The following is a 14,349-nucleotide window of genomic DNA, read 5'->3' on the forward strand; positions in this document are numbered from 1 at the left end:
CTAGTAATTAGTTAATTTTGTAGACTTACGAATCTTGGTTCATAACGGACTATCACACGTTTATCAGTTAACTTGATTGACAGCTGACACTTTTATAAGACGAGTCCGTACCCGACCGAGCAAGGTACGTGTGTAATAGGACTATAGCAGGGTTATACCAGGGACATAGATATAGAATACTTCTGGAGAAAACTTGCTAAAAACCGACTATACATTATTTGATACACAATTTATTTCAAATATTTAATGAGTGAATGAGGAATGTATTCCGCTTTTTATATAGTTAAAACGCTAAAAGAGAACAAACAAAAACAATAATCGTTTTGTTATTAAAACAAAAAACTGTCTTGATAACTTATAACCCATCTTGAAAATCGAGTCGCCGCGGGTAAACTTTCAGACGCCTACTTTTACCAAAATCATCACATGTGATATAGGACCTATATACACTTTAGGTCCGACACCCATATGATCTACGAAATGATTTAACCCATGGATGTTATGAAGACAAACTATTGTTTTTACTTATTTGACCATAGACGTGCATATATCAGTTAATCACGTGTAATAACAGGTCTCTGGTTTGACGATCCTTCTGAAATGAATTGAGAACAAATATCGTAAGATATCCCATCCTCGCTGTCGCTGGCCGTATTTTTCAAGGACTAAATACCAAGTCCGTGGTTGGAGGCCTAGCAGTTTAATTGCTCTAATCTACAAATATCGAAAAACAAAATCTTGCCTTATAAACGTGACCGTTGTGTAGACTTCCTGAAGTTATTAAACACAGCGCCGTCTATTGAAGGTGAAAGGTCATCAAAGACAACGCGGATAGTCCGTACATGCAGAAGTCATGCAAAACGGTAAAATGATATCTACAATGTATTGTCGTTTTAAATCGAATAATCCAGTAGAATCTATTACAGTTTCAGCAAAATATAAAGTCTAGCGCACACAACTCGTCCGAGATTCACGTGTCACACCTACGTAACAGTTTTGGTGCTCTCGATCTGCTATCAATACACGGACACATATGCCGAGATCTCTCCGTTGTAAGTGAAAACAAACACCGTAATACAACTTTGTGTGGGACATTAAATAATTCCAGTTTATACATCTCTCAGAAGATAGTCATATGGTTTTACAAGGTGATTTTAATTCACTTAGCAGCACATCTAGATACCTACCGATATGTACCCACAGCAAACGCAGCGCGGAATCGGGGACGACGTCCCCGGCTGCACATCAAAGGATTTTGATTTCAACTAAAAAAATAATGGATGGAAATGAAAACAAAACAGCCATAAATCAGTTGGTTCATGTACATTTAATAATTCCATGGTCGTCAAGAGCTATGGTTCAGCTAAACTTACAGTGTGTTCCCACGTGTCACACCTACGTAACAGTGTTGGTGCTCTCGATCTGCTATCAATACACGGACACATATGTCAGATCTCTCCGTTGGAAGTGAAAACAAACACCGTAATACAACTTTGTGTGGGACATTTTAATAATTAAGGTTAATACATCTCTCAGAAGATAGTCATATGGTTTTACAAGGTGATTTTAATTCACTTAGCAGTACATCTAGATACCTACCGATATGTACCCACAGCAAACGCAGCGCGGAATCGGGGACGACGTCCCCGGCTGTACATCAAAGGATTTTGATTTCAACTAAAAAAATAATGGATGGAAATGAAAACAAAACAACCATAAATCAGTTGATTCATATACATTTAATAATTCCATGGTCATCAAGAGCTATGGTGCAGCTAAACTTACAGCGCGTTCACTGTATGAAGCCTTTACTTGCCATCGTCACGGGGCACGTTTGACACACAGGTGAACGCGCTCAGCCGTGACGAGGCCATCGGCAAGTATTCTGAAACAGATGAACGATTTATAGTTACTAGCGGTCTACTTTTACCAATTAAACCAAATTATATATAATTAGTGGTAATTACTAAATTGTACTGGAAAGAATAAACAGCTAGTGGTAAGAATGATAAATCCGTGGAAAGACTATTAAAGCAGTGGTAATAGGAAACATTTTGCGGAAATATAAAAAATAAAGTGGAAATAAAAAAAAAACTCCAGTAGGTTAATCCAAAAGTGGAAGGAATTTCCACTTTGGCGAGCGAATTTCCACTTTTCTAATCCCTAGTGTATACAGTCAGATGTAGTGATGATTGTATACAAGACAAGGGGTTATACAGTCAGATATAGTGATGATCGTATACGAGACAAGGGGTTATACAGTCACTGTAGTGATGATCGTATACGAGACAAGGAGTTATACAGTCAGATGTAGTGATGATCGTATACGAGACAAGGGGTTATACAGTCAGATGTAGTGATGATCGTATACGAGACAAGGGGTTATACAGTCACTGTAGTGATGATCGTATACGAGACAAGGAGTTATACAGTCACTGTAGTGATGATTGTATACGAGACAAGGGGTTATACAGTCAGATGTAGTGATGATCGTATACGAGACAAGGGGTTATACAGTCAGATATAGTGATGATCGTATACGAGACAAGGAGTTATACAGTCAGATATAGTGATGATCGTATACGAGACAAGGAGTTATACAGTCACTGTAGTGATGATCGTATACGAGACAAGGGGTTATACAGTCAGATGTAGTGATGATATCGTATACAAGACAAGGAGTTATACAATCACTGTAGTGATGATCGTATACGAGACAAGGAGTTATACAGTCACTGTAGTGATGATCATATACGAGACAAGGAGTTATACAGTCAGATGTAGTGATGATCGTATACGAGACAAGGAGTTATACAGTCAGATGTAGTGATGATCGTATACGAGACAAGGGGTTATACAGTCACTGTAGTGATGATCATATACGAGACAAGGGGTTATACAGTCAGATATAGTGATGATCGTATACGAGACAAGGGGTTATACAGTCAGATGTAGTGATGATTGTATACAAGACAAGGGGTTATACAGTCAGATATAGTGATGATCGTATACGAGACAAGGAGTTATACAGTCAGATATAGTGATGATCGTATACGAGACAAGGAGTTATACAGTCACTGTAGTGATGATCGTATACGAGACAAGGAGTTATACAGTCAGATGTAGTGATGATCGTATACGAGACAAGGGGTTATACAGTCACTGTAGTGATGATCATATACGAGACAAGGAGTTATACAGTCAGATGTAGTGATGATCGTATACGAGACAAGGAGTTATACAGTCACTGTAGTGATGATCGTATACGAGACAAGGAGTTATACAGTCAGATGTAGTGATGATCGTATACGAGACAAGGAGTTATACAGTCAGATGTAGTGATGATCGTATACGAGACAAGGGGTTATACAGTCACTGTAGTGATGATCGTATACGAGACAAGGGGTTATACAGTCACTGTAGTGATGATCGTATACGAGACAAGGGGTTATACAGTCAGATGTAGTGATGATCGTATACGAGACAAGGGGTTATACAGTCACTGTAGTGATGATCGTATACGAGACAAGGGGTTATACAGTCACTGTAGTGATGATTGTATACGAGACAAGGAGTTATACAGTCAGATGTAGTGATGATCGTATACGAGACAAGGGGTTATACAGTCAGATGTAGTGATGATCGTATACGAGACAAGGAGTTATACAGTCACTGTAGTGATGATCGTATACGAGACAAGGGGTTATACAGTCAGATGTAGTGATGATCGTATACGAGACAAGGGGTTATACAGTCAGATGTAGTGATGATCGTATACGAGACAAGGGGTTATACAGTCAGATGTAGTGATGATCGTATACGAGACAAGGGGTTATACAGTCACTGTAGTGATGATCGTATACGAGACAAGGAGTTATACAGTCACTGTAGTGATGATCGTATACGAGAGAAGGGGTAATACGGCCAGATGTAGTGATGATTGTATACAAGAGAAGGGTTATATGGTCAGGTGAAGTGATGGGATTGTATAAACTATGCATGGTTTCCTCACACCTATCAAGTTTATGATTAAACATGCATGATGTCATTGTTCAATGAAACGTTGACCATAACGTAAACACGATCTGGATTCTTGGATAATAATATACTATAATCCCTCCAATTTGACAATAAATGGTAGTTGAGGAATACAATATCTAACATTTCAGACTGTTCAGAAGAATACATTACAAACAGTCACAGGAAGTGGCAGCTGAAAACTGACATAAACAAAATGAAATCAGAATTGTTTGAGTATACAAAATGAAAGCAGAATTGTGTGAGTATACAACAGACTCACATAATATACATACTAAATGTACATGGTATCACACACACAGTTAAAGAGGCTTGCTGAAAATAACAAGGAGCTGTATATATGTATAATAGATTCACCTGACTGCTAACCTTAGCTTAAACCCATTCACTTCCTGGGTATATCTTTTCAGCAACATTTTTTGCATTACTTTCATTTACAGCCAAAAACAGGATGTTTCTCCAGACTAGAAATTAAAGTGATTTTTTTTTTCAAAAATGAACAATAATCCATGAAATTGCATGAATATCTTCCAAACTTTATCAAAGATAATAATATACTATATTTTCACAATTTGAACAGCTGGCAAACATAGATTATTGCAAATTTCAGGTAGAATATAACACTACTTTTTCTTTCATAAGACTTTTGCTAAGTAATAAAGGGATTATACGAAACTATCCAGGGATATATATATCATGGCCTTGGCATCAACCCTACAAGACTCTCCAAAACATCCTTGTACATTCGAAGGATAAATTACCTAAAGATGAAGTCTCAATATGTTAACATAAAATTGTCATATATCAAAGATACCAGAACATTTAGAGTCCGACTTTTGAGAACTTTAGAAGGACATTGGAATCAAAGAACGTAGAAAATAAATTAAGATCAGAATAGAAACAGTCAGAATCCCAGATCAATAAATCTGCAATTACAGATCGACATAACCATGTTGTTGATTGGGAAAGTTCTAAAGTAGTTGACAGAGAGAACAATATTTTCAACTTCAAGTCGTAGGTAAAGGAAGCTATCTGGACTAGTGGATAAGCCATAACGTTAACGGGCCAGTTCCAAATGGGCCAAGCTAAGGGGCACATATATACTATTCAACATCTATGATCAGGTTATGAATAAAGTGTAGCCGACTCAATTTGATATTAAAATCTCGTACACTAAACACTATAATGTACATCAGCTTCATTTGTCTTATTTTTTTCCAACACTGATATCAAAACAATGGCTTTTCCCTTAAAATGGCATCATGATAAAAGGTTAAAGAGCTAATGTTGGTTATAAAACTTTTAAACAATGTTAAATAATTATATATATATATAATGGTTCATTTTCATTTCAATGAGACGGCAGTATTTATATCTTTATCACTAATAATTTCTGGTCAAAAGGTTTCCATATAAAAATCTACTCTAAAAGTATGTCTGCATGCCAGCAGCAATGAAAATATGTGGTGTTTAACAGATGGATCATTTATATTACATTATTATATATTTTACTCTAACCAATGGAGACTGGGAAAGGATGAAAGTACCAAAATATACTGTCATAATCTGAATCAAATTTGTAAAAGAAAGATCTAAGGTTTGATTATTTACAATAAGTGCAACTGCCATAGCACATGTTTAATTTATCTTAACCATATCAGATTCATTTCTTTAATTTTGATTGTCCTATACTAGGTCAGAAATGACTATAGATCTTAATACGTTGATGTTATAGCCAGATTTGAGGTGCTCCAACAACATGCCAGGTTTATTTGTGTATATTGCACTTTCATAAGGAGGATGATAACAATATACCAATGCGTAACATTTTTCAGGAAAACCACCAGCTTGCGTATAATATGCAGACTTGCCTGATATACGTCATTTGAGGCATAGATTTATTACTAAAAATAGCTAAAATCACTTTAAACTTAACTTTTAAAAAATGTTCGTCCAAGTCGCATCTAATTTAGTAATGAAACTTAATAAAAAATGCAAAATTTAAAATTATTTGCACATTGGAAAGTACCAAAAGTTGATGCAATACTTTCGGTAAAGTAACACCAAGTTTCTAAGTACATAATACTTATAGTAAACATCTTATAGTAAAATATTATTCACCTTGTTTTAAATTAATGCGCCTTTAAATAATATATTGCAAAATTTACTGTTTAGGCGATTTTGGCTATTTTTAGTAACAAATCCACACTACAACTGGCGTTTAATACGCGAGTTTGCATATTATACACAAGTTGGCAGTTTTCCCTAACATGTTTATGCAAAGTATAGTCTATGACACTAATCTTATCGTAGTTTTCCAATCATGACACAAATTAGTACATGAAACGATCTAGGCCGGCATCTTAGACCATAAAACGTACCACACCCCCTTCCATGTGTCATGCTTGTTTCATCAAAATCAACAACATTGGCGACATGTATGAATACAAAACGACAAATCTTGTATATGCAAAATGATAAAACAAGCAATTACCTGCATGAGATGGTCCTGGCTTAGACCCGAGGACAAGAACAGATCGGAGGCACGAACACCAGTGATTCTCCCTGTACCATCAACATCACAGGTCTGAAACAATTCGCCATAGCAAATTTGTTCTTGCTGACTAAGCGTCAATCCTTCCATTTTCTTACAAACTTTATCGTTCTCTCAAAATATTTTGTATTCAGCAGTAAAATCCAGCTCCATTAAAATGCATGACAATTGCCAAAAAGTCCTTTCCGACGAATATGTCTTCTTATGTCCAAGATACTCTTCCCTTGGCAGCCATTTTAATTTTCGATTTCCTATTGAAGTGATGACCTATAAATAAATTACTAAAAATATGACTGACATGACTGATAAAATTATATTTGCTGACAAGTTTATATATCTTTTCAACATATTATTATATCGTATTCAACATTATTATCTAGAGTTAAAAATATTTATTTAAATACATTTAAAAACATGAAATTATTCCCTATACATCACATTAAAATATAATGTTAGAAAGTAAAATATTATGTTTTACATTTTCATAATAATAATATCATTAGAAAATAAATAATATATAAACCTGGATGGAAATATCAAGTCATATAATTATTTTACAATATTCCATTCCGCACTTCGAAAAAATTTGGCGCGAGACGTCGAGCACTTGCGCATGTGTCTTTGTGGGTCCACTGAAAAGAAAGGAAATTTTGAAAAATGACAGACAAGGATCCCGGTGGTAAGGCAATTAAGTACCTATATACTTGGAGCAATTTCATAACATCAATGCATAATACACAGGTTGTTAAAATGTCGATATATGTGAATTTCCCGCTGAAATTGGTTCAATTTCTGTTCGCATCCGGGGGTCACCGGCCGGCATTTTCGACTCATGTATACATTGATGATGTCCAATTATCCGAGTCACCCTAACTAAATATCAAGAGATTACTGACACCTTAAAGCAAATGTGCTTTCTGTTTCTTGTTTCGACGAAAAACGCTTTGCTATTAAATAGCCTATTATGCGAATCACATATAAACGCACATTTGTTTGTGTTGTTTTGGTGGGGGGGGGGGGGGGGGGGGGGGGGGGGGGGGGGGTTCTTACAAATTTACCTTGTTGACAAGATCCATATCTCTCTTATGACACTACTCTAATGATATTGGCAAGTCGTTTTTCTACAGTGTTGGCCACAATATGAAATAATAATAAGTAATAATACTTCATTTATAGTTTAAGGAAACTTACAATTCTTCCTTGAAGTCTTCAAAACTCCAACAATATGAAAATGAGTAAACTTATACATTATCAGGTTGGTCACATGTTAAATGTTTGATACATATTGCTATAATAGCTATCTAAGCTCTACCTAACTGATGAAATGTTTTTTTCTTTTCTGTTTTAAGAATGCATGCGTACGTGCAAAAGCAATACATGAACTTGGGATGTTTACTAATTATATAAACAACATTTGAACATATATTGCAATAAATTTTGGTTTGAAACAATAGATCAATTCTTTACTTAAATAACTGAACTGTTTATGATCAAAACTGCTTGCGTGAAGTAATGCAACTTTTAATAATATACTGCAATATTTTGGCCTTTTTTTAGTGATTAATCCATACTCAAACTGGCATATAATGTGGGAGTTTGCATATGAAAGTTGATAGTTTCCCAAACCTGCCGGTCAATGAATCAAAATTATAATAATATGCGGTGGTGCCAGGAAATACTTGTTAATAGTTTAGAAACTACATGGATAATTAATCCAGAAAAAAATGCTGTGACAGTATATATGCATATGAAAAATTTTGGATAACTTTGTGCATTAAGATAAAAATGTTTTCATTACGGTTTGTCTCCATTTTCGTTGGTAAGTGAAAGGTTATTCTGATGTAACAAAAAAATTTCAATCTCTTTTTCAGAGGGTTTTGATGATGCAGTTGAAGAAAGGGTCATCAATGAGGAATACAAAATATGGAAGAAAAACACCCCATTTTTGTATGACCTTGTTATGACCCATGCACTGGAGTGGCCGAGTTTAACAGCACAGTGGCTGCCAGATGTCACACGGTATTCCAGGATGTTCCAAAAAGAATCCTTTAAATAAGACTATCCAAATAACTTTCTGACAAGATGCATGTAATTTGTGTAAATTTCAATTTATTTTCAATTCATTATGCAATGTTAAATGTAACTGTTTTAAATTAAGAATTCGAGTTATTTTCTGCAATGAAATCATTCCCTTTTTGTGTCTTTATGTTTAATTATGCACATGATTTTCTTTATTGCAGACCAGAAGGAAAGGACTATTCTCTTCACAGACTCATCCTGGGAACACACACGTAAGTGTTTAGAATCAAGACCAGCCTAAATCGTCATGTTATATATTAATGATTTAATAGACTGTTTGTATACCCTGATTTGAAATATACGCTGTAAATCACTTATATTTCGCATGGGATTTATTTCCGCATTAATGGGCAAGGAGAATCAATCACAATTCAAAGTCTTTGGGATTATTTGGCCAAGCTATTCCTTACTGATATATAGGAATATTGCAGATTCCATGACTTATAGTTCAACATTCACAAATTGAATGTTATTTCTATATCAGCATTCACGAATATGTCAGAAGAGATAAGTTAGCTAGATAATCTTAAGTGATTTACAGCATTGAGAGTGAATTGTTAACTCGCTCAACAATTATACCTGCAGAATAAGCCATATATAGCTTTTTAACATTCTGGAATGTATATATCAGTGATTTTTATGGTACAGATATTTGGGTCCTGGATTCATTCTTACAGCAGAATTTTTTTCAAAAATACCCGTTTCCGATTACATACTGACCCTGTAAGGTTTGGCCATATTCAAGGATGCAGTTAAGTAGGACTCCTGGTCTTTCAAAAATATTTCCTAAATTACCTACGTTTCGTTTCTGGCATGTTAACAGAAACATGTATTATCTTGTTTTCATTATTAATTAATTTCGATATTTTGTTCTGGCTTACAGAACAAGAAAAATCTTCAAAACACTGAATATGTATCATGACACCAGCTTTAAGTAGATAGCTTCCTTGCTTGAAGTTGAATTTTCAATGCTCATACAGGATTGGAAAGCCCTGAAATAGATAACAAAAAAAGTCCAAAACTTCAATTTTAATTCTTTGCTCTATATGAGTTTATCAAAATGTCTGATTTGCCTCACTGAGATGACAATAGCACTGTATTTTCCAAATTTAAATGTATTGAAACCTCAGTTCAATGTGTTAATGATAGATTTTCAATTTGAAATATCTGTATGAGTCTTGAGCTGTATAATATTTATAGCTGTGCTTAGTTTTATGTCCCGCCATGAAATTACAGTTTATTGTGTTAGGGATGGTTAGACTTAAAGGTCCGTTTCTAAGTTAGTTTTAGGATGGAGAATGTTGGCATGGTGATTCTTTTTGAAAAGTGAAAAAAAAAGAAATGTTTGTTTCCTGTTTGATAACCTATGAACCATAGTTATTTGCCTAGACCAATCATTGGAGTCAAATATTCACTCTGATTCATCCTTATGAATCTGCCTTGATAAATAATTAATTCCCGGTTGATCTTTTTAGTTTTTTAACGGTGGTGTACAATTTCATTGAAGGACTAGCCAGCAGGTACATTTCACGTAGGGCTGGAATTTATAAAAGGTGGCAACAGGCCCTTCTTTAACTTTAATCCACTGGCTTGGTTTTTTTTTTTTTTTTGGAAACACACTGGTCCAACATATTGATCATGCAAGATTTAGAGCTGAAGACCTCTCCAGATCTGCTAACATTAGCTGGCTCAGTTAAGGGTAGTCCAGTGCAATCTGGTTCATTTTGTGCCTGAAATAAAACCTCATATCTTTAATTCTATATCTATCAATAATTTAACAAAATTTATATAGGAAAACCTAATGAGGAACAAAGAATCTACTGGCCTGATGGGATAGCTTGTTAAAAAAAAATACTGTCAACCAAAAAACAACAGGTCTTGGACCAGTGACAAATTCCACTCTAACATTTGGAAAAATTCTCCAGCCTGACTGATATTTCAAGGAAATTTACTTATCTGCCAGAAAATCAACCAGTCCTAGGTACCATGCAAATGAAATTGTACATCCTGTTCAAGCCTTTAATATTACTTACGTGTTATCCAGAATTGTATTGTGTGGGTGCAACTGGAAGATATTATCATGATTGATTGCTGTAAATAAGTTATGCTTTTTAAAAAAGCAGTAAACTAAGATGGATACTTGTATTGTTAAATGTTGATTGTCAAATGTGTATTTTAATCATTCTTTTTTTCTTTTCTTCCCTTTCAAAGGACAAGGTATGTTAATGGATACATTTGAGAAAAAATAAAGAGCAAGATTTGACAGATGCATACATTGATGAGATGAACACAGATCAAATCCCAAAATGAAGAAAAGAAAGTATTTTATGTTGTGTTTTCTGATGCAGTGATAAGGATAACAACTTATTCAACTAAAAAATGCACATAATATGGACACTTTACAAAAACAATGATTTTACATTGGAACAAAGATAGTTAAATACTTTATATTGATAACAAAAAAAACCTGATTCTGTAGCTGTCACTGCTCCTCCGTTATCATCATAGCCGCATTTGCTTTGGGTGAGGACTGGAGCAACTAATTGCATGTTTTCATGTAAAGCTTTACTTATATATCCTGTAGCAAGAAACTGACAAACAATATGTCAAAGTACTTTCATACCATTATGATCGATAAAAGTAAAATGGAAAACCTGACAAAAGTTCAAACCAAACGGTTTCCCTGATAAATATTTTTGAAAAAACATGTATGCATCTTCAAAAGAAATCTGGATTTGCTTTTCTCAAAATGTTTTCTTAGACATTTGCCTTGGCCCTTTGATTTATTTCAGCTCGGATGAACAAAATCACCTCCTGATTGCAAGTGTTCAGCTTCCCAATGATAATGCCCAATTTGATGCCTCACATTATGACAGTGAGAAAGGAGGTAAGATTGTTTGCTTCAACTGACTGTCAGGATTTTCTGAGAGCAGATATTATTAATTTATCCGAAGATGTCAAAGTTGAGCTAAGGCTTCACCAACAGTTTAAAAGTTGATGTCAGCATATTATTTCAACACTCTAGATTGATGTATACAGATTTCAGTTTTACATAAATCACTTGTCATCTGAAGATAGGGCATGAAATCTGTCATAAATCTTAATGTATGTGTTTGAAGTTTATTGCAGGGCATGCATTTATTAATTCATTGTAAATTTATTGAAGCAGCAAGTCTTTGGGGGTGGGGTAAAAACAGAATTTTGAAAATCAACTTTATGATTTCCTTTCAGAGTTCGGAGGTTTTGGTTCTGTAAGTGGAAAGATTGAGATAGAAATTAAGATAAACCATGAAGGAGAGGTCAATCGAGCCAGATATATGCCACAGAACCCATGTGTCCTTGCCACAAAAACACCATCAAGTGATGTACTGGTATTTGACTACACAAAACATCCCTCAAAACCAGGTAAATACCATACAAGACCTGTAGATACTGCTGAAACAATCAGCACGAGTAATACTAAATATACAGTTTGTGTTTTAAAATTGATTACTACATTGAATCTTGTTGATTCTGAGGGATTCTTTCATGTGAATATTTTGGAAACTATTATACATGTAAAACGGAAAACATTTAAAGTTTTGCAGAAATTTATATCATTGTGTAAAGAATTTTATAAAATATTTTTATTTCTTAGATCCAAGTGGAGAATGTACTCCTGAACTTCGTCTAAAAGGTCATCAAAAAGAAGGGTAAGTAATAATATAATTGCCTCATTTCTTGCACAAAAATATGCTGATCACATTCCTGAGCAATTTGTGTTTCTCTTGACATGGAAGCCAAGATCATGTTCCATTCTTTGCTGGTATAGTTATGACACTTTACCCTAAACTGTTGTATCTTGTTCAGTGAGGTAGCCACCAGCTACCACACAGAGACTTTCTCAAGTTGACCCTGACTGTTTAAGGGATAATAAACTCTACAAACAATTCTTAATATACATGTATTAACATGTATATAGAATTTATAAATATATATGCATCATCTTTTTAAGGTGATTTAAAAATTGAGAAATGTTTTGTCAAATTGAGAAAAAGGTCCTGAAATGTGAATTTTAGTTTGGAACTGAATATTAATTAAATCGTGTTTGGAAAAAGTCCTGAAATTTGTTTGGGGGAGTGGGAATGCACTCGCTAACATCTTGATTTTATTTTCAGATATGGATTATCATGGAACCCCAATTTGAATGGTCACCTATTAAGTGCTTCGGATGATCACGTATGTACAAAAATAGGAGAAAAAATAGTTCTTGTGTTCAAAATTTTTAATACATGCATGTTGTGGTTTGCGTAGTAAATGCAAGAGGTTTATGAAGTCAAACAGATTTTATTATTCTTGATACATTTTCACAGCAAGTAAAAGTTGTCTTTATGTCTTTGTAGACAATATGTCTTTGGGACATCAATACACCACCAAAAGAGGGCAGAGTCATAGATGCACACACTATATTTACAGGCCACACATCCGTTGTAGAGGTAAGATTTTATATGCGATACAATAAATTATTAAGAATATAATATATTGTAACTACATGATGTGATATGATTGCTTTAAGATTGATTGAAGACCAATCTTGTGAAAAAATTGACATAATATAAAACTTTAGTACAATATCATCATTTGGATTCAGTTTTGATGAAATGTCTGGCTGTGTAGTGTATTTTGGCAACAAGGCTAGTCCAAAACCATCAGTCTATTTCTCAGCTGCTGTATCTGTGACATGTCCAAATGCTGTATACAGTACATGATTTTGTTAATTACTAGAATACTTTTGAAAAAATATATATTTGTACAGTATATACTTTGGTTTCCCTCATTAAACCAATTGTTATGATTTTGTAGGATGTGGCATGGCATTTACTCCATGAAAGTTTATTTGGATCAGTTGCTGATGATCAGAAATTAATGATGTAAGTATTTTACAAAGATAGGCTATAACTGTTTCTTTTGTAAATGTAATGCATTGAAAATCAGACCTGCCAACTACTACTATTTTATAGTAATCTTTACTATTTTGTGGTGGTCGTTACTCTTTTTTCTCTCGAAATAGTAGCAAATTACTCTTTTTGATGCAATAGATTTGGCAAGAATTGTTAAGAATTACTCTTTTTTTGCTCAAAAATGGGCCAAATTACTATTTTTGAATTTGAAAGGTTGGCAGGTCTGGAAAATATTCTGGCAGAAGGCTGCTAGTTCAGATTTACTGGGAGTTTTGTATCAACTTCATATTTTAGTTTCTAGTTTTCTTAACTTGATAAGAATTAGGTACTAATTATTTGAACCTTTTAATACTGTTTCAAATCAGTTTTACCATCTTGAATTGATAATTAAATTGTAATGTCTTGTAGAGCACTGCTTATTATGCAAAAGTTCAGCAAATAAAACTACAAAAGATATACAAGAAAAAACACATTTTGATATGAATTCATTATCATTGATGGGAAGTGTATGCTGAACAATGAATATAAAACTGCCATCATGCAGCAGTTTTGTCTAAGTACTCCCGAATGATGTTAGGAGCCAAAAATATGGACATCCAATAGGCCTAAACAAACGTGAAATATAGATAAAAAACTTTGTTCACAGCTGGGATACACGATCAAATGACACCACAAAACCAAGTCACACAGTCGATGCACACACGGCGGAAGTCAACTGTCTGTCATTCAACCACGGAA

At 34.3% G+C, this 14,349-nt stretch overlaps 1 protein-coding gene across 1 annotated transcript; it reads left to right on the top strand.

The window, feature by feature from the left end:
• Positions 1–7,155: 7,155 nt before the first annotated feature.
• LOC117319615 (histone-binding protein RBBP4-like) lies at positions 7,156–14,345 on the top strand (the record flags this gene model as incomplete). Its single annotated transcript, XM_033874386.1, has 11 exons — positions 7,156–7,271; positions 8,464–8,611; positions 8,833–8,883; positions 10,883–10,888; positions 11,464–11,558; positions 11,903–12,076; positions 12,309–12,363; positions 12,829–12,889; positions 13,054–13,146; positions 13,514–13,581; positions 14,258–14,345. Coding segments are annotated over exons 1-11 (861 nt in total), but the record flags the coding sequence as incomplete, so codon positions are not given.
• Between the last annotated feature and the right edge of the window lie 4 nt (positions 14,346–14,349).

The sequence above is a fragment of the Pecten maximus genome, unplaced genomic scaffold (genome assembly GCF_902652985.1).
Source record: "Pecten maximus unplaced genomic scaffold, xPecMax1.1, whole genome shotgun sequence".
Taxonomy (NCBI): domain Eukaryota; kingdom Metazoa; phylum Mollusca; class Bivalvia; order Pectinida; family Pectinidae; genus Pecten; species Pecten maximus.